We start from the raw sequence: 20,008 nt of genomic DNA on the forward strand, positions 1-20,008 counted from the left end.
CATCTTCCATTTCTGGGAGCCCACCAGCGACCTAGACACTGAGTGTGCTTGAACTCTAGAGGAAAGAAATGCGCCTTTTCAGTATTTGCCTTAAAAGGCTGTCCTCCCAGGACCAGCAAGCTCTGCCCGAAGGCTGCATGTGCCGTACTGATTCGCAGGCATTCTCCGCTCCACTGTGTGACACAGTGACCGGCTCATCCCCTGGTCACCGTGCCCGTCTGTAAGGGGGTCATCACACCTCCTGTGCCATAAGATGGAGGGAGGCGGGGAGAGGAGAGAGGGGGACAGAGAAACTCCCTCACCACCAGCCGGGGCCAGGCCTTGTCTCCCCTCACATGGGCCCTGGGGTCATTATCTCCATTCCTTCCGACGGCAACCGAGGCTCAGGGGAGCTAGCTTCCTTCCAGGGCTTATCTGGGGTCAGGCCTGGGCTAACCAAGTTCCAGCGGGGGAGGGGGAGGGGGGAGAGGCAAGGCCGTGGACACAGCAGGGGGTGAAGGCCTGGATGGGGGGGCAGCTGGAAGGGGGTCAGTGGGGGAAGGAAGGGACACATGTAATACTTTCAACAATAAAGATTTAATTAAACAACAAAACAGAAAGGTAACCCAGTTAGATACAATGCCATCCAGACGCTGGCAGAAGCCTGGTCACTGAGCTGGGCCTGCAGGCTGCTTCCTGCTTCCCTCTGCCTGAAGCAGAACACTGGCGCTGCGCCAAGATTCTTAGGACTGGGGGCTCAGCGGACAGTGTCCCCTGAGGACTGAAGGGTCCCGGGTTCGATCCCAGTCACAGGCACATGCTCAGGTTGGGGGCTCAATCCCCAGTGTGGGCCATGCAGGAGGCAGCCGATCAGTGATTCTCATCCTTGTGGTTTCTAGCTCTCTCTCCCTCTCCCTTCCTCTCTGAAATCAATAAAATATAGTTAAAAGAATGGCCATCCACCCTCGCTGGGGCCTCATGTCCCCGGGGTCACTGTGTGAGCCAATCGCAGGAAGAAATGGCGCCTCTGATTCAGAAGAGATTGCGGCCACTCACAGTCCCCGCCACACAGAGGCAGAACGAGGCCATCGTGCCCCATTGGGATGGAAGAGGCCGGGGAAGTGGCTCTGGTTTCAGGTTTAAAAGGAGAGAGTCCTTGACCAGCTGCCTCCCTGGGGACAGGAGGCCGGGCCGGGCTGCGCTGGGCATGCAGGCACTGGGTTACCAGGCGGGAGGACCGCTCCTGCCCAGGAGGAGCCGCTGGGCATCCACATGCTGGGCCAGGCCTGCCGACCCTCCGCCTCCCTCGTCTTTGCCCCAGCTCACCCCTCCTCCGTCCTCGGCCTGGCAGCCTCCTGAACCGGGGTCAGGCATGGCTTCCTGTCCCTGAAGAGCAAAGAAAGGGAAGGGAAGGAGGAGCCAGACAAGGCGTTAAGAAAGTTGGAGATGTTAGGTGGAGGCAGGGGGAAGCCCAGAGCCCATGCATCTGCAGGGTGGATGGTGACAGAGATAGCTGGCACCTTCCTAGCCTCCTGGCCCGAGGCAGAATTCCACGCCTCTCATGCCCTCTGCCCTCCCCTCCCTAAACAGCTGTATGGAAGAAGTACCTATGCCGCCTTTTGGCGCGAACTGCCCTGGCCCACCCTCAGACCAGCCAGCTTCGCCCAGGAGCGCAGATTAAAACCTCCCCCTCTTTAATTGCCTGGACTCTGTGTCTTGCTTCTGTATCGCAAACCTCTCAGGAACGCGAGTTTTTCTTTTTCCTCAAAGACTCAGTGTTGTCACAAAACCAACGCCAGCATCACGTCCTTGTGCACGTGGGGCCTTTGAGCTCACAACTCCGCTCCTTCCGCTGGGGCTGAGAGGCGCTGGGAGCGGGCGCCAGGTTCCTTGTGGAGGCGGTGCTGCCCTGCGGGCCCGAGGCTCCGCGACACGTGAGCAGGAGGCCACGGCTTCCCCACAACCAACGTCCTAGCGACACGTCCCGGATGCCAGGACCCGAGTGCAGCTGGATGTGCTCCTGGTGCTCCCTCTGGCACCCACACAGTGCTCCTGGCTGTGTACCTCTTGTGGAGGCAGCTCCATGCACCCTGAGCACTGGGCGCCGCTGTCTCTGTTTTAGATGTGCCATGGTTTGGGCACAGCCATTAAGACTTCCCATATGCATTCCGTCCGTTACTTTCAGGACAGTGGAATTTCCTACAAACACACAGTATAACAGGTACGTAGGGGATAGGCCAGTAAGATCCAGCAGTGCACCGCGGCCCGCTCCCAGGCAGAGGAGAAGACCTGGGGATGTGTGGGAATCCTCCCTCCCCTGCTGCTCATTGAACTCAACTAGGTCAGCGGAAAACTCAGCTGGCGCCGGCCAGCCTGACAGCTCTCTCCCCGTCTGGTGCTCGTGTTCCCACACGCTCACTCCCGAGCCACCATCCACAGCTAATGGCCCATCTGTCCATGGCCTGTCCAGCCTCAGAGGTGTTCCCTGAGCTGCAGGCAGAGGATCCCAGTGTCCCATGGGCTGGCACGGCTGGCTGGGCTCTGCGGGGAAAGCCGCCTGGGGAGGGAGGCAGCACCGCTCACCTGTGGCGGGTGCACGGCCCAGACCTGGGAAGCCCGCTGCCACGCACGCCGCGGACCTGTGCAAGGTCGAGTGGATGAATTCTTAACCATCTCAGCTCATGTCCCTCAGCTAACACCTCAGGGTGGTGTTAAGAGTTTTACCTGGGGTACCCCTTTAAATCCTCAAAGCAACCCTAACAAGCAGGAACCCTACTTATCTCCAGTAAGCGATGAGGGAATTGAAGCGGGGGCTCACATGCCTGGCCTATCCTCTCACCAGAGGGACAGCAGCACCTGTTGCTCACACGGCTCTCTGCCGGCCTGGAGCGAACTCTGCCTCACCCTCCCTGCGCCGCCGGGAGAGGCCACTGTGACCCTGGGCGAGGACCTGCCTTGGTCGGAGAGAACACATCTGATTTGGAGGGTCTGCGTGAGAAGAGCTACTCCTGAGCACTTCCCAGGAGCCAGCCTCACTGAGGGGTGTCCCAGGTCACACAGCTGGGAGATTCCCTCAGCAGGACCTAATGACTCCGTTTCCCGCTCTAAACGTCTTTATTCCCACCACTCTCCTTGTTATGTGTGTCTGAGACCTTGCCTATTAATGTCTGTTGATAACATCGAGATACTTTTCCTCCAAACTGACACAGCGAATAACAATGAGCTCTGCAGAGTGGTCAGCAATAAGACAAGAATGTCAGCCTGACACAGATTCGTCTTCCTTTCAGAAAAATGAAAGTGAGAGCCGGGAGGAGGGCCGGCAGGTGGGAGCATGGCCGGCTCCACAGCCCACGGGGAGGAGCTGTACGGGTTCCTTGGCCAGCACAGGATTAAGAACACCCCTTGGATGCATGGCGCAGGAGGCAGTGCAACAGGAAGAGGCTGGATTTGCTTTCTGGTTGCATAAATGCTTTCTAGAAGCGAAAGCAAATGGGGATAACGCTTATTGTCATCCTCTGGCAGTTTTGGTTGCCGTAAATAGAAAGACTCCCCGGGATGGCCGGGATATACATAGTCTGGGGCATCACCCAGAGAGGAGACGGGTCCTCGGGGTGGGGGGAGCGAGGACGGGCCTGGGGGTGGCTCACAGCTGTTCGGCAGTGCCCATCTGCCGGGCTAATCCTGGAGACCTGCGTGTGGCACCGGGCCCTCGTGCTGCTCTGTCGTAGCTGATGCTTACTGGTGCTGCCGAGTGTGCGGCCTGCTGGGACCGGCTCGCTCCTGGGAATGGGAGGCGAGTAGCTCGTATTATCCCTCACGTGGCAGAGAAGCAGGGGATTTAAGGAGATTAGAGCTCGCCCCAGTTCCTGCACCCCGAGTCCCCCTCCTGCTGGTGCCCAGGCTTGTCCCGGCCCTCCCATCCTTTCAGTGAGGTGTGAGTACTTGCTTGTTCTGTGCAAAGCATGCCCGTTTTCAGCAGACAGCGGTGAGGAATGAAACGCTGGATAATAAAAAGTAATTCCTATCAGCCTTCTAAAAACAGATAAAACATGTTACCCCTTGTAAGTGTACAGTTCCTGATATTAATCACGTCCCACTGCCGGGCAACCACCCCTGCACCTGCTGTGGAGCATGTTCCTCCTGTGCACTCGCTGCTCTGGCGGCCCGGTGGGGGCAGATCAGTGCTGGAGGAGAGGCCAGGCTGGGTGACCCCGCAGGAAGATCAGCCTTCTGACCCAGCGTGCGGGGGGGAGGGGGATTGGGGTGTGTGTGAGAGGAAGACGTCCTGTCCCACCATTTTCGGAACCAAACGTGGTGGTGAGGGGAGCAGGGACTCATGACCTGGCCAGAAGAGGCAGCTGTCCTGTGGGGGGCTCTCCCTGTGTGACAGGGCCCCTCATACCGGGGGCCCCTGACCCCAGGCTGTGACAGGAGTGGGCGGGACCTGGCCCCGGGAGGCGATGGCGGAGTACATTCCACTACCGTCCCACAAAGACCAGATGAGACGTCGGCACAAGCAGATCGGACCCAGGCACCAGCCTCTAGCCAGATTCCCTCACAGAGGCCACCCCAGCTGCCAGCAAGTCCAGGCCCGCTCCCGTCACCCAGGCACCCGCTGTGGCCGGCGGGGGGCAGAGGCTTGGGAGACACTGCCGGCATGGCATATGAGCAGCCATTCCTCCACCTGGCAGCTGGAATTCTGGCTGCCCCCCTCTCCCCGGCACAAACGGCACCGACCTTCGGGCTCCTTCCATCCCGCGTGAGCCAACACAGCCACCCACCATGAACCGATGGAATTATAGCCACGTCCACTCCTCCCGCACAAAACACAGCGCCCCAAAGAGACACCGGGTTTAATAGAGGATGTACCCAAAATACAGCATTGTGGACAGAGGACATGCTTCTGGGGGGAATGTACTGTCACGGCCGCAGTGAGACCAGTGGTTACAGATTCTGCCTCCTGGACACCGTGCTCAGCAGTCACAGGCATGCTGACTTTGCTATAAATATATACGGACTTTAAATCTCTTTTGTATAACATCTTGGAGTCAGAACATTGGTCCCGCCCGGGTCACTCATACAGAACCCTGAGCTTTTTACCTGATTCCCATCACGGCTCAGCGCACCCATGCAGGTCAGAGCCCTCCTTCCTGTCTGTTCCCCACCTCCCCCCCATGTGAGGCCATGGCCGCGGCCACGCGCTGTGACAGGCAGGTCCTCTCCGGTCCCTTTAATGGCTTCTTACAGGAAGGCACCGCCCAGCAGAGCACTGCCCAGTGTCCTCCCAGGGGAATAGCAAGCGCAGGGGTTTGGGGGAAGGAGGCAGTGGGGAGCCCAGCAGTCGGGGATCTCGGACCGGGGACCAGCTCCTCTTCGCCGCGGGGCCTCGGACCGGGGACCGGCTCACTGGAAGGACGCCCGGACCCGGCGGCCCTGCAGGGGCTGCGGCGGGCGCCAGTTGTCCACCATGGGCTCCTCCGCCTCCCCCTCCTTGTTGAAGCGAAGCCTGCGGAACGCCGTGATCTAAAGGGCACAGAGGAGATTACAAATGAGAAGGAAGCGCTTCATGGCGGTGCTGAGGTATGTGCAGGGTCACATCTGAACTGGGCTCCTCATGTTCACAGCAGCCTGTGTCCACGTTCCCCCCCCCCCCCCCCCATGGGACCCCAGGAGAACCACAGCAGGCACACGCCTGCGTGCACAGACGGAGTCGGTGACACGCTGGGAGTTGCTGCTGCTGCTAGGGGGCGGCGGGGGGGAACACACATTTTTTTCTGTCCTTTCTGTGTTCCTTCCGACTCCAAACTGCTGAGGTGTAACAGCAACAGTCCTCAACGAAAATTAGGTTCTGCTTCTGCCTGGGGCGAGAAAGCCACAGCTCCTGTGCGGTTAGGGGGGTCCTGGGTCGGCCAGCCAGAGCCGAAGGCAGGCTGGTGTCTCTGCTTAAAGGCGCAGGACACCCAAGGACTGTGCCGAGCGGGAGCCCAGTCCTCGTCTGGTGGGTCTTCGTATTTTTATTTTATTTATTTATCTTGGTTAATCCTCACCCGAGGATATTTTCCCATTGATTTTTAGGGAGAGTAACAGAGAGAGGGAGAGACAGAGAACATCAATATGAGAGAAACACATCGACTGGTTGCCTCCTGCATGAGCCCTGACCAGGGAGGAGCCTGCAGCTTGCTCTTGACCAGAATCAAACCCGAAACCTTTTGGTTCACAGGCTGATGCTCTATCCACTTGACCAAACTGGCTAGGGTGAATCTTTTATTTTTTAAGCAGGAAGAGAGAGAAACACCAGTAACTAGAGAGAATCATCGATTGGCTGCCTCCTGCACACCCCACACTGGGGATTGAGACTTGATCTGAACGAATGAAGGAGGTCAGTGGCCACCAGTCCACAGCCTGAGCTCTCTGGCTCAGTAACAGTCCCACAGTCACCCCACAGGGTCAACTGGATTGAAGTGGATGGCCATGACCTGTCCCTGCCCCACCCTGGCCCTATTCCCTGTCCCTGCCCCTCTGGGACTGCAGGCATTAAGCAACAGCCCACACAGACCACACTGCGAGGTCTGTCTGGGCCTAGGCCGCACTGGCCACATGGACTGAGTCTAGTGGTTTCTACAGGTGGCTGAGGAGCATCCTGACCCGTGTGACCTTGGACATGACATGTCACTCGCAGGTGTGACTTCCTCAGCGTTCACAGAAACAGCACCCATTTGGGGATAGGCACCTTGCCCACCGCACCCTCCGTCTGCCCACGTGGACAGTCTAAGGCATGGTCAATAAGGAGCAATGCTTATCGCCTGTTACTGCTCAGCTCTGCGCGCTGCTCTGGGGCCGGAGCACCCAGAGGAGGACACCAGGCCGGTGACTCCACCGCGCCCCCCGCCCCACCCCGCCGCCGTGGGAGCCCACCTGCTCGCTGCTCACGCTGATGGGCTCGCGCAGCACGATCCAGGTCACGCACTCCAGCAGCGGTGGCGTGGTCAGCGAGCCGGGGTAGGTCCAGTAGTCCAGGCTCCCGGGCAGCAGCCCGCGCGGGTCGAAGCCGGTGAAGGCGGCGCTCTGGCCCTGGCACAGGCGACACTCCGGTTAGACCCCCATGGCAGCCCCAGCGCTGTTTTTAACAAGAGGCGCGCGCCCCAGAGAACGGAATAAAGGCCCCTGACATAGACGTCTGCCCCAAACAGTCCTGAGCAGGAGAGCCTGACGCCTCTCAGTCCGGCGCCCTCACAAAGACCAGACCATTGTTCGTGGCCCGTCACAGCTCCCTCTGCAGCGCATGCCCTCGGTCCGCTCCCTGGTGTGGACACCGGGCCGCCCGCCCTGGCTGCCGGATAACGCTGCCTTCCGGCCTGCTCCCAGGACGAGCCCTGACGCGCACAGGGACGCGCGGATGGGGACGCAAGATTACCCAGACACTGACTGGGAGGGGCATGAGGCCCACCTTTTGGATTAAAAGTTAAATAAATATGTAAGCAACATTTTACCTCTGTTGACTGTTTTCCAAACACTTCTTGTCAAGCCAACACTATTCGTTTGCACAGAAGCATTTCCCCAGGCCCATGGGGGCGGACACGCACGTACCTTCATTGTAATGGAGGCCAGCGCGTCGATGACCTTCTGGAGGCCCGGCTTCGCATCGCCGATCTGGAGAGAGACACAGGACAAGACGCTAGGTGACAGGTGGCACCACGCCCGCTGGATCTGGGCGGTTCTATCATAAAGTTTCCCTAAAGCGTAAACCCAAAGCCCACACTCACTACCTGATTCCACCAGACCTCCCCTGGAACCCCCGAGGCCCTGGCAGCCTGAGGCGAGCTCCAGTCCCCTCAAGGGCAACAGCACTCCGCACCTTCTCACAGGCCTTCGTCACCTGTCCGCCTCACTTTTAACACTCTCCTGGCTCTCCTGCCCTCCTGCCTCCCCACCCCCTCGGCCCCGTGTCCTCTCATCATGTGACCAGCGTCTGTCCACGCCTCTCCTGCTCCCCATGGATGGTTTCACAGACCCGAGGCTCCCACCTTGACAGACCAGCCCAGGGACTCGGCTGGCTTTACAGCTGTCTGGATGTGGCCTGAAATTCCCCAAATGGAGCCCTGTGCTTCAGCCCTCAGATGCCCTTCCTTTAGCATTTGGGGGTCCTGATGAGGCCCGGTGTGCCTCTGTGGGGTGCAGACTGTATGGAGCTAAAGTCAACGCTAGCCAACTTCTACCCCTCTTCCCTATTACCCCTCCTCCCTGCTACCCCTCCTCTTTACCCCTCCTCCCCACTGTAACTGCTTAGAAGAATGTGCTGAGAGGCTGTGTTCAGAAGAGGCGATCAGAGATAACTTCTGTCAGAGCCGCAGGGCAGGGAGAACTACTGGCTAAAGGGCTGCTCCTATCCACCGGCTGCCCCAGGCTCACTCCAGCCCCAGCCCGATGCCTCCTAGCCAGGTCCCCTCTCCTGCACCAGGTCTCCAGCTCCTCTATCTGCAGGCCCCCCCCCCCCCCCCCCCCCCCCCCCCCCCCCCCCCCCGCACAGACGCCTGACTCCACGGGGGGATTTTCTCCTGCCTCCTGTCTGTTGGGCTGCTGGGCCGGCCCTGAGAGCCTAGAGGGCAGAGGAGAGCCTGGCCCCCCACAGCTGTCTGTCACAGGAGAGCTCCATGTGGCTCGAGGTGAGGAACGAGGACCGAGTAGATGTGGAGTGCACCCCTGGCTCCCTGCACCTCTCACAGGGCACCTCACACCCGCCTGAAACAGCACCAGCCCCTCAGTCCTGCGTGTCCCCTCTCCACCCAGGCTCTCGGAGAATGTCCTGTCGCTAGAAGTCTGGCTCACCTTTCCTGAAAACGGGGAGGATCTGGGCTGTCCACTCACCTTCAGAAACACGCCCAGCACGGCCAGCCCGTCCGGCTGTTTGACGGCCGACCCGAAGTCCTTGTACTTGGTGTTCCAGTGGACCAGGTGCAGCTGCGGAGACAGGGCACAGTGAGGATGGGCGGACGGGGCCCAGACCCCCCCCCCCCACACACACACACACACATAGTGACCTCTGGGCATTTTAAACCCAAACCTTTCCTTCTTTTAATTTTGTGTAGACTGTTGGCATACTAGCAAGTGATTTCATCAGCAGCAAGCACTGCCTATTCTGCGGGAAGACACAAACTGTTTCTAGGTTTGTGTGAGAACAGGGTCCTCCCACTGGAACTCACTCACTCAGCCACGCTGTCCTCAGAGAAGGATAAGCTAGCGTGAAGGTCTTTTGTTTAGAAAGTGGTTCCCCCTGGTTAGGCTGCATTTACAAAGGGAAGCATTGGAAATCAATGCTAATAACACTATTGCCCCAGCGGAAGGCAAGCTCGGTCACCTCTGCAGCGTATTTTTGCTGGTCCACTCTGTGCTCCGAGCCCTGCCCGTCGGATGAGCCCCAGTGGAAGTGGAACTGGACCAGTCGGTAGGTGTCGGCGAGGGGTCCTCCCTTCAGCACTGAAATGTAGAAACACACGTGTGTACACATGCATACTCGCACACGTGCTGTGAAAGGCACGCTATAAATGCTGCATCTACATCCCATTACATAGGACTGCGTGTGTGCCACAGCACCTTCACTCGGAAAATCCAGTCCGGGCTCAGGCTGGGCCCGCAGTGCGCACAGGCACGAGGTAGCTGTTCGCACGCGTGCTGCCTGAAGGACGACCTTCCCATCTGTCTTCTGAGCACAGTGGCACTTCTCTTCTGGGTGTGCTTTGGGGTCACAGGGTCAGGGCAGAGAGGAGAGATATTCAGGAAGCCATTGACTCGTCTGTGAGTCTCGAAGGGAGTTCGTTCCAGGCGCTTCTGGCCAGCGCAGGCTCCGGCACATTCCCACAAAGGTGGCAACCTCTGCCTGGGGCTGTCCTGAGTGACTCAGCTAACCTGTCAGAACAGTCCTACAAGCCAGAATTTCTGAAATATCAGCATTCTTCATCTCACTGCTATAAAATCCTATTTTCCTCACACCGGCTTTCCAAATTCTTCAGTAGCAGTGACCATCCAAATCCAAAAGCTGCTGACTAGCTTCATCCCTTTAAAATTTTTATTTAACTTTTCTGACCTTAACTTCTTTACCTGTAAAATGGGTACATCCAATCGTTTACTCCACTAGGTATTGATCACATACTATATACAGTACTAACTCCAAGAACTTCAAATTCTAACTTGAATAACTATCTCACGATTCTCTGTTCTGGTATTAATTACAGAAAAAATCAGGCCTAGAAATCACGGTGTTACACCACAATGTTTCTGTAACTAGTTGTGTCTTAAGAGAGGATTAAAATAGTGAGAGGTCACTGCTTCCGCATCCTCTCCAAAAACTTTCTACCTGACTTATGTGTATTACTGGGATTTAACCAGGATATTTTAAAGCTTTTAAAATTAGTTTAGTTCTACTACTTCAACTTTACTTTTTCCAGAGCTGGGATTATCATCTGTTCCCATAAGTATACTTTGTTAGTTTGGGTTTATAATTCATGAAAGAAGGAGCCCACACTGGGCTTCCAAACCAAAGGAACCAGGTCTGGACAGATAGCATTTGCTGCTTCCCTTCAGCTCAGTGCGCAGGCGCAGCACACTCATCTGCGAGAGGGGGGAGGAGCGGGAGGTCCGGGTGGAGGCCTTTCTTGGCTCTTGCGGGGCCTCTCTCTCCCCGGGCAGGAGAGAGAAAGAAGGAAAACTCCCAGAAATCATAGGTAGTGCTATGTCACAGAGATGCTAAGAAACACGGATTTGCATGTGTTCTGACAAAAATCACATCTTTTGAAACTTAATAACAATTCATTGTAAGAGCTTTTTTTAACCTCATAAGTCGATGAGAAAAGAATTAGCCTTTAGGCTTTTTCGAAAACAAGATAATTCCTATTTTTCATAATTATATAATCTTAAAACAAAATATGTGTTTATGAAATAAGTTGATGTTGGAATTAATTCCTTTATCACTTTTTAAAGCTACTAACTAACTGGCTGGTTGACCATAAAAACCATTTGTAACATCATTAATGCTCCCAAGTGGGAAAATGAGTTAAGTAAAACTGGGCTGGCCGATCTGCCTCTGGGTGAAGAACCTTGTCAGAATCTTAAACGAGTTCCTCTCACTCGCTGGCAGATGTTAAGGCTCCATCCTCATTCTTACAGAGAGCATTTAGAATCAGGCAAGAGCACAAATGAGCATTTACTAAGTAGGACTTCCTAATCCTGAAAAGGAAAAGTGAGCGAAGCTCTGGGCTCAATGATTAAACACATTCCGTGCTGATTTGTTATTACCGGATACCTGTTCCCACTCCTATTAAAGTAAAACTACGTTGCTACGTAAACTGTAAGCCTGTTGTAATTTTAAAGATTATTATAGTTAATGTTTACGTGCTATGAAAAGCAGCATTTCTGGCTTTCTTCAATCAGTTGGTTATTTCTCACAAATCCTTGACGAGAAGTGAGTCAGTGAAGGCCTTCAGAGCATTCTCCTACTGATAACTCGCCAGGAGCCGTGACAGGCAGCACCCGTCTTTTTAACTGGGAACCAGCAAAGAGGCCTGTGCTGGGAGGTGGGAGGCGGGTGCCTCTGGGTCTGTTTGCTTCCTTGCTTTAAGCTGGCTCTCAGGTCACCGCCTGAACTTCCCCATTAAAGTGAAACCTGCTTTTCTGCTGCAAAAATAAGGGTTAAAATTAGCAGAAGTTGTTTCTGTAAAAGGCAACGAGGCCATGGGGCGGACGAGGCATGGCCTCTGCCTGGTGGAAGCGTGTCCACGAGGAAGGACAGACTCCCCCCTGCTCCCACCCAACTGAAGCCCTGATCCCCCTCCCCCCACCCCGCCCCCACCCGGGCGCTGTAGCCTCTCACTGGGTGACTGCCTCGGGGGTCACAGCACAGCTAAACACACAAACTGCAAAGTATAGTCTAGAGCAGTGTTTCCCAAAGTGCGGTATGCGTATCCCCAGGGGCACGGGAAGAGTTTGGTGGGGGTACGCGTTGCACTGGAGTTTGGTGGGGATATGCACTGCACCATGCTTAGCTGCACCTAATTCTACGTTCTCATGAGTACAAGGGGTACTCAGCGTTACGAAAATTACAGAAGGGGTACACATATGTCAAGTTTGGAAAACACTGGTCTAGATGAATCTGACTTCCTGTACAGATTATGTGGAAAAATTGTCTAATATAGGTTGTTTGTAAAACTAAGACAGTCGCGCCAGTCATACTGAGGTAAATCAGTCCACCCATACACATTAAAAACTGACATTTTAATGCTTTTGAATTTTTTCTTCCAAATCACATGAGCACTTAATATAAAATGCATCCAAATAACAAGGACCTCAGTGAAAGTCAATAATCTCTTTTAGATCCAAAATACAAATAAACTAACCAATGGCCTTTGGTTTAAACTTAAAATTTAAGGAGTTTTCTATTAACAATGTGAGGAAATAAATCCCCTAACACAGCATTTCCAACAGGTGGGCCACGTTCTCCGTGAATAATCAGAAAACACCAAACTGCACCCTGTGGCCTCCCCGGAGGCGGCGGCCAGGCCTCCCCACGAGAGGAGGTGGACGTCCGGCCCAGGGCGAGGAGGACGGCCCGCCTGCTGCCTGAGGAGCGGAATATTCCGGCAGGCTGCCCTCGCTCAGGTGGCACACACACGGAAACGTGAGAGGACAGTTTGTGAGCCGGCGGATGGCAGCTGTCCTCGCATAAAGAGGAGACTCCGGTGTGCACACACACAGGCTGGCAGTGCTGGACAGGAGCTGCACGGGGGAGGAGTTCACTTCTGTCACCCACTCCGGACACGGCATGAGTGCTACTGAAGGCAGTCCGTGACTCTCTGCGAGATGGACTGCGGACTCTAACGCAGACACGCAGACACACACACATATACACACACACGGCTATAAACGTGATCTGTGCGGTGTGCTGCCGTTTGTGGGGTTGGGTTAGGGCCGGGCTTTGCAGGACAAGCCCTCCCATTGGCGGTGCTGCTTCCTTTCGGTCTAAGACTCCGTGGAAGGAAGGTTAGCAGCGCCCACAGTGAGTTCCTGAAAAGCAGGTGGGCCCAGAACGTGCCCAGAGCGGGTCTGCGCCCGGGCCAGCACAGCCGCTGCCTTCCTCCTCCTTTTTGAATTAATATAAACAGACACAAACGTTCCAACTCCTCAGAAACCCACAGCACAGAAACACTGAGAGCTGGGTATGGAATACCCCAATAACCCAGACATTGTTTCTTGACGATATTTGCCTCTAACTTTGCAATAAAGCAGGAGAGTTTTAAACTCAGTAATGAAAGTTAATAAGTTAGCAGGAATTAGGAATTTTGACTGCTGTTCTTTTCTCTCAAAATAAATCTAGTAATAAAAGATCTCAAGCAGGGGGAGTTATTTTTTAATAATTAAAAAACTCTAACAAGATTAACGGTTTTTTATTAGCTTAAGATGGTTTGTTTTTAGGGGAATTTAGAAGATTGATGAGGGCTTTAAGCCAAGCTTCTGGCCACAGCCATTACCTCCAGGTCAGAAAGAATTCCTGGCCTTAAACAGCGATAAACCCTGCGGCCCAGCTCCTCACGCCCATGCACTCCAGTTGGAGATAAGATGGCATTTAGGATATGTCTGAAAATCTGAACTCCCTTACTGAGGGAGGGAAAAGGAGATACATTTAAGGGTTTAAAGTATAAATTAAGTGGCAAAGGACATAAAAAATGTAAACACCATAATAGTAACACCTAACAAAAAGAGATGTTAAACTGTCAACTTAGAGTGCAGGAAACTGGCCAACCTTGATGGCTCTGAATGGTCGGAGCTATTAACTCATTGACTCTAGGTTGAGTCACAGGTGGTAAAATGTAAAAAGAGCTGGCTAACTGAAACCAAACATTGTCCCTGGCAGTAAAATGTAAAAAGAGCTGGCCAACCTTGATGGCTCTGAATGGTCGGAGCTATTAACTCATCCTCTAGTTGAGATAGTGGTAGTTGAGGCAACTTTAATTTGTTAATCATGTGTAAATTCTTGATTTTCTGTTGTTGGAATTTCCTGCCTCAGAGATGTCTTTGTCTCAGAATCTCAATAAAAGGAATGGTAAAAGACCAGAGCAGGGGGTAGTCCTCCCCCCCCCCCCCCCGCCCCCCCCCAGGGGTGGACTCCCGCCTGGCTCCCATTTTCCCAAATTAACTCTTTTCCAGTCTTTCTTCATTTTAATGTGCAGCCTTCTCCAGAAACCGGACCCTGAGTGGGCCCTGAACCACGCGGGTCGCGTTAAGGGATCCCACATTAAAGAACTTGGGTGACCTGAAGGATAAATTATCCTGAGACCTCCCTCCATGGGCAGAAAGGCGGGATGTGCTGGAAATGGGGCGCTGTGTGACAGGTTATCTTTTGAGGATTCTGTTCCCTCCTTTTCTGAGGTCCCCAGGCAGGCACCCCACAGCCCGGAGGCCAGCCCCTCCCTGACGCCTGGGCCGCTTCTCCTGCCTGAGAGTCCAGGGTCTGGAAAGAAGTCTGAGACTGTTCCCCTGCCTGGTGCAGTCGCGCTGGTGGTTCTGTTTTAATTCTGTGGGTGTGTTTTCCCTTAGCATCAATATTTAATGCATTCTGCATTCTAGAAAAAATAAAAAGCCTCCTTGTTCAACCAAACAACTGAGGATGCCGCAGTGTTCCAACAAAGTTACAAAGGAGCCTTTCACGTTCGGAGAGAGCAGGTCCCTCTGTGCCCGCCTGTCTGGTTCTGCCTCCAGCCGTGCCAGCAGTGCCACCCTTCGACCTCGCAGCCTTGGGTGACCTCTTCCTACGCCTGGAGCTCCTCCTGGCCTGGGCCTGGGCCTGGGCCTCACCAACCAGGCCAGCTCAGCCTCCTGTTTCTCGGCCTGTGAGACCTCCTGACCCAGCCCACCATCCCCATCTTGCCCTAGAGGGGCCCGGCCGGCCCTGGTGCTGCCGGACCTCGCATCACCTTGTGTTAGTGTGGTGTCTAAACCCACAGAAGTGTCTAAAATGAGAACTAAGAAAAGCCCACGTGTCCCCCCGCGTGGATGTGAGCCCCTCCCTAAACTAGTCCATTTGTGTTCCCGCTTCACAGTCTGAACACGGCCGCCGCTTTAAAATGCCTGTGTGACGGGAGCCAGGTGGTCAGCCCCTGACCCAGGAGAACCCACCAGGTAGCAGGAGGCACAGCTCCCGCCTGGAGGATGGAGGAAGCCAGCAGGACACTTCCATGTGATAGACGGGCTACAGACACACTGACAACCAGACTGGAACAGCATGGAGCTGGCGTAACCTCAGAGCACAGCACACCTCCCCCTCAGGCCGTGCAGAGAGGCCAGGCTGCTGCCTCCAGGCCTGGGACCCCCGGCGAGGCTCACAGCGACCACCAAATGCTGCCCCCGTCCCCAAGATCAGCCACTAACAGCGCACGGCTCCACTGTTTCTCAGTGTTCCAAGGAAGACTCTGAGCATCCAGTCGGGTGGTTTAAGTGGATTCTTTGTAGCAACCAGGGAGCTCTGTAACTGGGATACCCATGGAAAACAGTGGTTTCACTGGCTGCATTGAATGCACATTGTCTCTTTAAAGAAAAAGCTGACAGCTGCAGACTAAAGTAGCTGACTTCTCTTGTTTTTTAAGTAACCAAACATGAAGGGTTGCAGCTCCTTTCTGTGTGCACAATACCGCCAAGACCTTCGCCGTCCTATCGCCCACCGCGTGCGGCAGGCAGAACTGTCTCCCTTACATTTAACTTAGCAGCCGAGCCTTGCTGCTTGGAATGGCGGGTGCGCTGAGGAAGGTGCTGAGGCAGAAACCCACAGAAGTGTCTCCAGAGGACCCCTCCCCACAATTCTAATCCTCAAAACCTAAGAAATCGTGACACTTCGCCAGAATGCCTGTGTATCCATGTGTGCATGTGTGCTGGGTGAGGTGACCCAGGGCACAGGGTGAAAACACTTCTCAGATCATTTCTACATTACCCTCCATCAATCTGTCCTCCAAATCACTATTTAGAAAGCCAAGTGTCAAGAAATGTTACAATGGGGAAGGGGGAGGGAAGGACTTTTTCAAACGGTGCTGCATGCACTGGGCGGCCAGGGAGGCCTCTGCTGGCTCTGGTTACACTGACAGGAGAGCTGTGAGCTGAGGGCCCCCCTGCACAGTGTGAGCGGCACAGGGAGCTCCTTCTCATTCATCCGGGCCCCTCCACAGCGGGCACTGACCTTCAGAGGACAGCGCTCTGGGAAAATAGGGCAATAACATCCATAGCCCAGGGGCAGAGGCAGGACTGTGGCTGAATGGGGGGGTGGGGGTCCTCCATTTCCAAACAGGGAAAAGCACAGCGTTCAGTGAGTGCCCTGAAAACAGCTCATTACAAACAAACGGCGGGAACTGTTTTTGTCAGGATGGGCCAGTATACCCACCAGCTCTAACCCGTCTTCATCTGTGGGATGCATTGCTCGGTAGATACCACCTTTATCGCATCAGCCCAACACCCAGAAAATACTCCGAATTTGGTTTCCAAGAATTTAGGGGGCTGGGGCGGGGGGTGGGGGGTGGGGGGTTGTTGGTTTTTATCCTCATCCAAGGACATGTTTCCATTAATTTTAAAAGTTCTAATTTTTAAAACTGTTTTTGTTGATTTCAGAGAGAGAGGAATGGGGAGGGAGAGCAGACACTGAGAGAGAAACAGAACTTGGATGTTCTAATTTTGCAAAACAGCACTGTTGGTCTTTCTTGCCAGGGACCTTGCCTCTTGTAATTGTCAAAGGCAGGTCCCAGGCGCTCACTGCCCTGCAAGGGACCCGGGACTGCTTCCGGGAGGAGCAGCCCAGGTCACTTCAAGGTCATAGGCCTGCCTTCTGAGCCTAGCACCTGTGCCCGTCCCCAGCCTGGCTCACCAGGGCTGAGAAGGGTCTCCTTCACTGGTAAAAGCAGTCATGCGTTGACCACTGACCTGCCGTGTCCTGGGAGTCGTCAAACTCCACGTTGAAAGCGTGGCCGTTGTTGAGGATCCGCTTGGATGCCGCCTGCTCGTAGGACACTGTCAGGGGCTTCAGCGCAGGGTCGTGAGCTGCCGCTTTGGTGTCGATGTCCACAGGGGACTGGCGGTTGCTCTTGGCAATGGGGAAGTCCTTGTGCCAGTGCTCGGGCCCTGGGTGGGAAGAGACGAGGGAGGCCGTGTGGGGACAGGACCCCACGCCCCAGGAAAGGGCAGTGATGCAGGTTCCCATTGGGCACCACCACCAAGCCCAATAACCTTCGGGAAAACACCCCTGCCTCAGTTTCCCCTTTGTACTGTGGGGTAATAATGTACCACAGGGACTGCGTGAGGATGGGCATCCATGTGTGGGGAGCAGTTAGAGCAGCCGGAGCGCACACAGCTCCCAGCCACCGCATGTCCTCTGACTGGCAACCCAGTCCCGCCTGGCAAGCCAGCGCCTGGTGATCCCTCACATTAGGGTCAGAGGTGAAGGGTAACTCCGTCCAGGGCAAGGAATTCTACCCACAGAGACATGCCAGGGACAGGCGGTGCCGGTGCCGGAGCCAGAGCCTGAGCCGGAGCCAGAGCCACAGGTGGCGCAGAGGATGGGTGTGGGGAGCGGCCCCTGATTCCTGCCACCAGCATCTAACATTCCCCTACAACCTCTCTCTCCTCCGGTCCAGGAGGGGCTGTCTGGCAGGGACCCGGGAGGGGCTGTCCTCGCGACTCCCGCTGAGGGACCCCCGCCCCCCCCCCCACTCCCCTGCCTGAGCGCGCCGGACGCGGGGATTGGGGCGGCGGAGCGGCGGGCGGTGGGCACCCCGGCAGGGTCGGGTGCCGGGAGGGGCACCCGGCAGGAGCACAGGCCCAGGCCCGGGCCGGGCAGGCGCGGAGCGGGCACTCACCGTTGCTCGGGCCGTACCCCCAGTGGTGGGACATGGTGGCAGCGGGTCGGGCGGGGCAGGAGTTGGCTCGCGTCCCGCGGCGGCGGCTTGGGCGGCTCGGTGTGTGCGCGGCCGCCGGCCCCGGCTTTTATAGGCGCCGCCAACTTGTGCCGGGCGGGCGGGGAGGGGCGGAGGACCTGGGAGGTGAGGGTGGAGGTGCGGTCCCGCCCGCGGCGGGGCAGGGGGACGGCGCCCTCCCGCTGCGCCCTCGCGGGGAGCTCCGGGCGGCGCCTGGGACCTGGCGGCCCCGGCTCCGCTCCGGGCGGCGGGCTGAGCGCACCCTCCGGGCGCGGGGTCCGGTGCGGCGCCCCGGGGTGGCCCTGCCCGCGCCTCCCTCCGGCCATTGTGACCGCATCCCGGCCGGCCCGGCGGCCCCCGCTCCGGGGTCTGGCCCCGAAGGCCCCCGGAGTCCCGCCCCGGCCGCCCGCGAGCTGGGGAGCAGTGACCTTGGGCGCACGGGATGCGGTCGGGCTTGGCGAGGGGAGCCGCGCCCCCCGCTGGCCGGCCGCGGGAGGAGGCCCGGAGCGCGGAGAGGACAGAGCTCAGCCCGGCAGACAGGGCGGAGGTGAGGGTCCCGCCGAGCCCCCGCGGGTGGGCCCCCCGCCCCGCAGCCGCCGCGCTGACCCCACACCCGCCCGGCGCGGGTCTGCCCTGAGCGCCCGGTTCCTAAAGGCGCCTGGCTTTCTCCGGCGAACTAGCCGCGCTCCTCTGTAAGCAGCCAAACCCACCGAGCTTTCCGGAGCCCAGCACTGAAACACTGCTCCCCAGTTCCAGGTTCACCCAGGACAGGAATGGAAAGAGTAACTGGGACAGTGACACTAAACAAGGCAAACGATGCCTGTTCAACATTGCTGCTCCGTGGCGCTGCCACAAGTGGCACCAACAGCACCCTCTAGTAAGGATGCAGCCGGCTCTACCCGGCTCTCTGTGGGCAGTTTCCCTTGCAGAGGACGTTGACGATGCCTGGGGCCTTGTGGTTGTCACAGGAGGGGTGCTCCTGGCACCCATGGGTGCTGCTCCGTTGCTGCTCTGCACAGGGCAGCCCTCCCACAGACGGCATCCAGCCCCAGTCCGGACACCGGGCCCAGCGCTGTCCCAGAGCCTGTCCGCGGGGTCTGAACGCCATGCCTGTGTGGGCGCACGGTCCCCAGGCCGCGCTGTGCCCAGGACCTGCCCTCTCTCCTCTTGTTGATGGGAGTGGGTAACAAGACCAGAGCTCTCCTCTGCACCCTGGGGTGACCGCGCTTCACCTCACTGAGAGCACCTCCCGGTGGCCTTCCTGCCCCGTGGTGACCCTGGCCAGTTAGGAGCATCACCGTGGGGAAAGGTCTCCGCTCAGAAATCGCCCCTGGGCAGGTCTTACTTCCCCTTGGAAACGGGAATGAATGAGCCTCCACGCAGGGCGTGTAGGTACCCATGTCTCCTCCTGGTAAAGGACCTGAGCCAGGATTCGCCAAGCAAAGCAGTCCTCCCAGGTCTTCCTCTCTGCGTCCAGGGTCAGCGAGTCCCGCTCGGGGGATGGGACGGTGCGGGCGACAGTGGCCCGCCTGAGATGCACGCTCGCGCGCTCGCTCTCTCTCTCTCTCTCTCTCTCTCTCTCTCTCTCTCTCTATATATATATATATATATATATATATACACACACACACACACACACACACACACACACACACACACATACTAGAGGCAAAATTCATGCACGGGGGCGGGCGGGGGGGGTGTTCCCTCAGCCCAGCCTGCACCCTCTCCAATCAGGGACCCCTTGAGGCAGGCATCTTCAAACTACGGCCCGAGGGCCACATGCGGCCCACAGAGGAGTCTGATCCGGCCTGCCAGGTTTTTTGGGCAGTGAGCGCAGCCGAGGTGTTACAGTAGGAATTAGTAGTTCATATAGTCTGGCCCTCCAGCTCTCTGAGGGACCGTGATCTGGCCCCCACTTTAAAAAGTTTGAGGACTCCTGCGAGGGATGTCTGACTGCCGTTTAGGCCCGATCCCTGGGCAGTTGTACATCCTTTTCACAATCCAAGACTGCTGGCTCCCAACTGCTCGCCTGCCTGCCTTCCTGATTGCCCCTAACCGCTTCTACCTGCCAGCCTGATCACCGCTAAACA

At 56.6% G+C, this 20,008-nt stretch overlaps 1 protein-coding gene across 2 annotated transcripts; it reads right to left on the reverse strand.

Moving 5' to 3' along the window:
• Window positions 1-2,232: 2,232 nt before the first annotated feature.
• On the reverse strand, window positions 2,233-18,021 carry CA2 (carbonic anhydrase 2). Of its 2 annotated transcripts, XM_045581579.1 has the most exons (8): window positions 17,859-18,021; window positions 16,927-17,124; window positions 9,335-9,453; window positions 8,845-8,937; window positions 7,567-7,629; window positions 6,895-7,050; window positions 5,379-5,502; window positions 2,233-2,247 (listed from the first exon to the last, which is right to left on the reverse strand). In XM_045581579.1, the coding sequence occupies exons 1-7, from the start codon at window positions 17,890-17,892 to the stop codon at window positions 5,383-5,385; spliced, it is 783 nt and encodes a 260-aa protein (XP_045437535.1). In that variant the 5' UTR covers window positions 17,893-18,021; the 3' UTR covers window positions 2,233-2,247; window positions 5,379-5,382. The 2 variants fall into 2 exon arrangements, with proteins under 2 accessions (XP_045437535.1, XP_036293247.1); XM_036437354.2 differs by lacking the exon at window positions 2,233-2,247 and having other exon boundaries at window positions 4,817-5,502.
• Window positions 18,022-20,008: the final 1,987 nt, after the last annotated feature.

Source organism: Pipistrellus kuhlii, unplaced genomic scaffold (assembly GCF_014108245.1).
Source record: "Pipistrellus kuhlii isolate mPipKuh1 unplaced genomic scaffold, mPipKuh1.p scaffold_m20_p_14, whole genome shotgun sequence".
Taxonomy (NCBI): Eukaryota; Metazoa; Chordata; class Mammalia; order Chiroptera; family Vespertilionidae; genus Pipistrellus; species Pipistrellus kuhlii.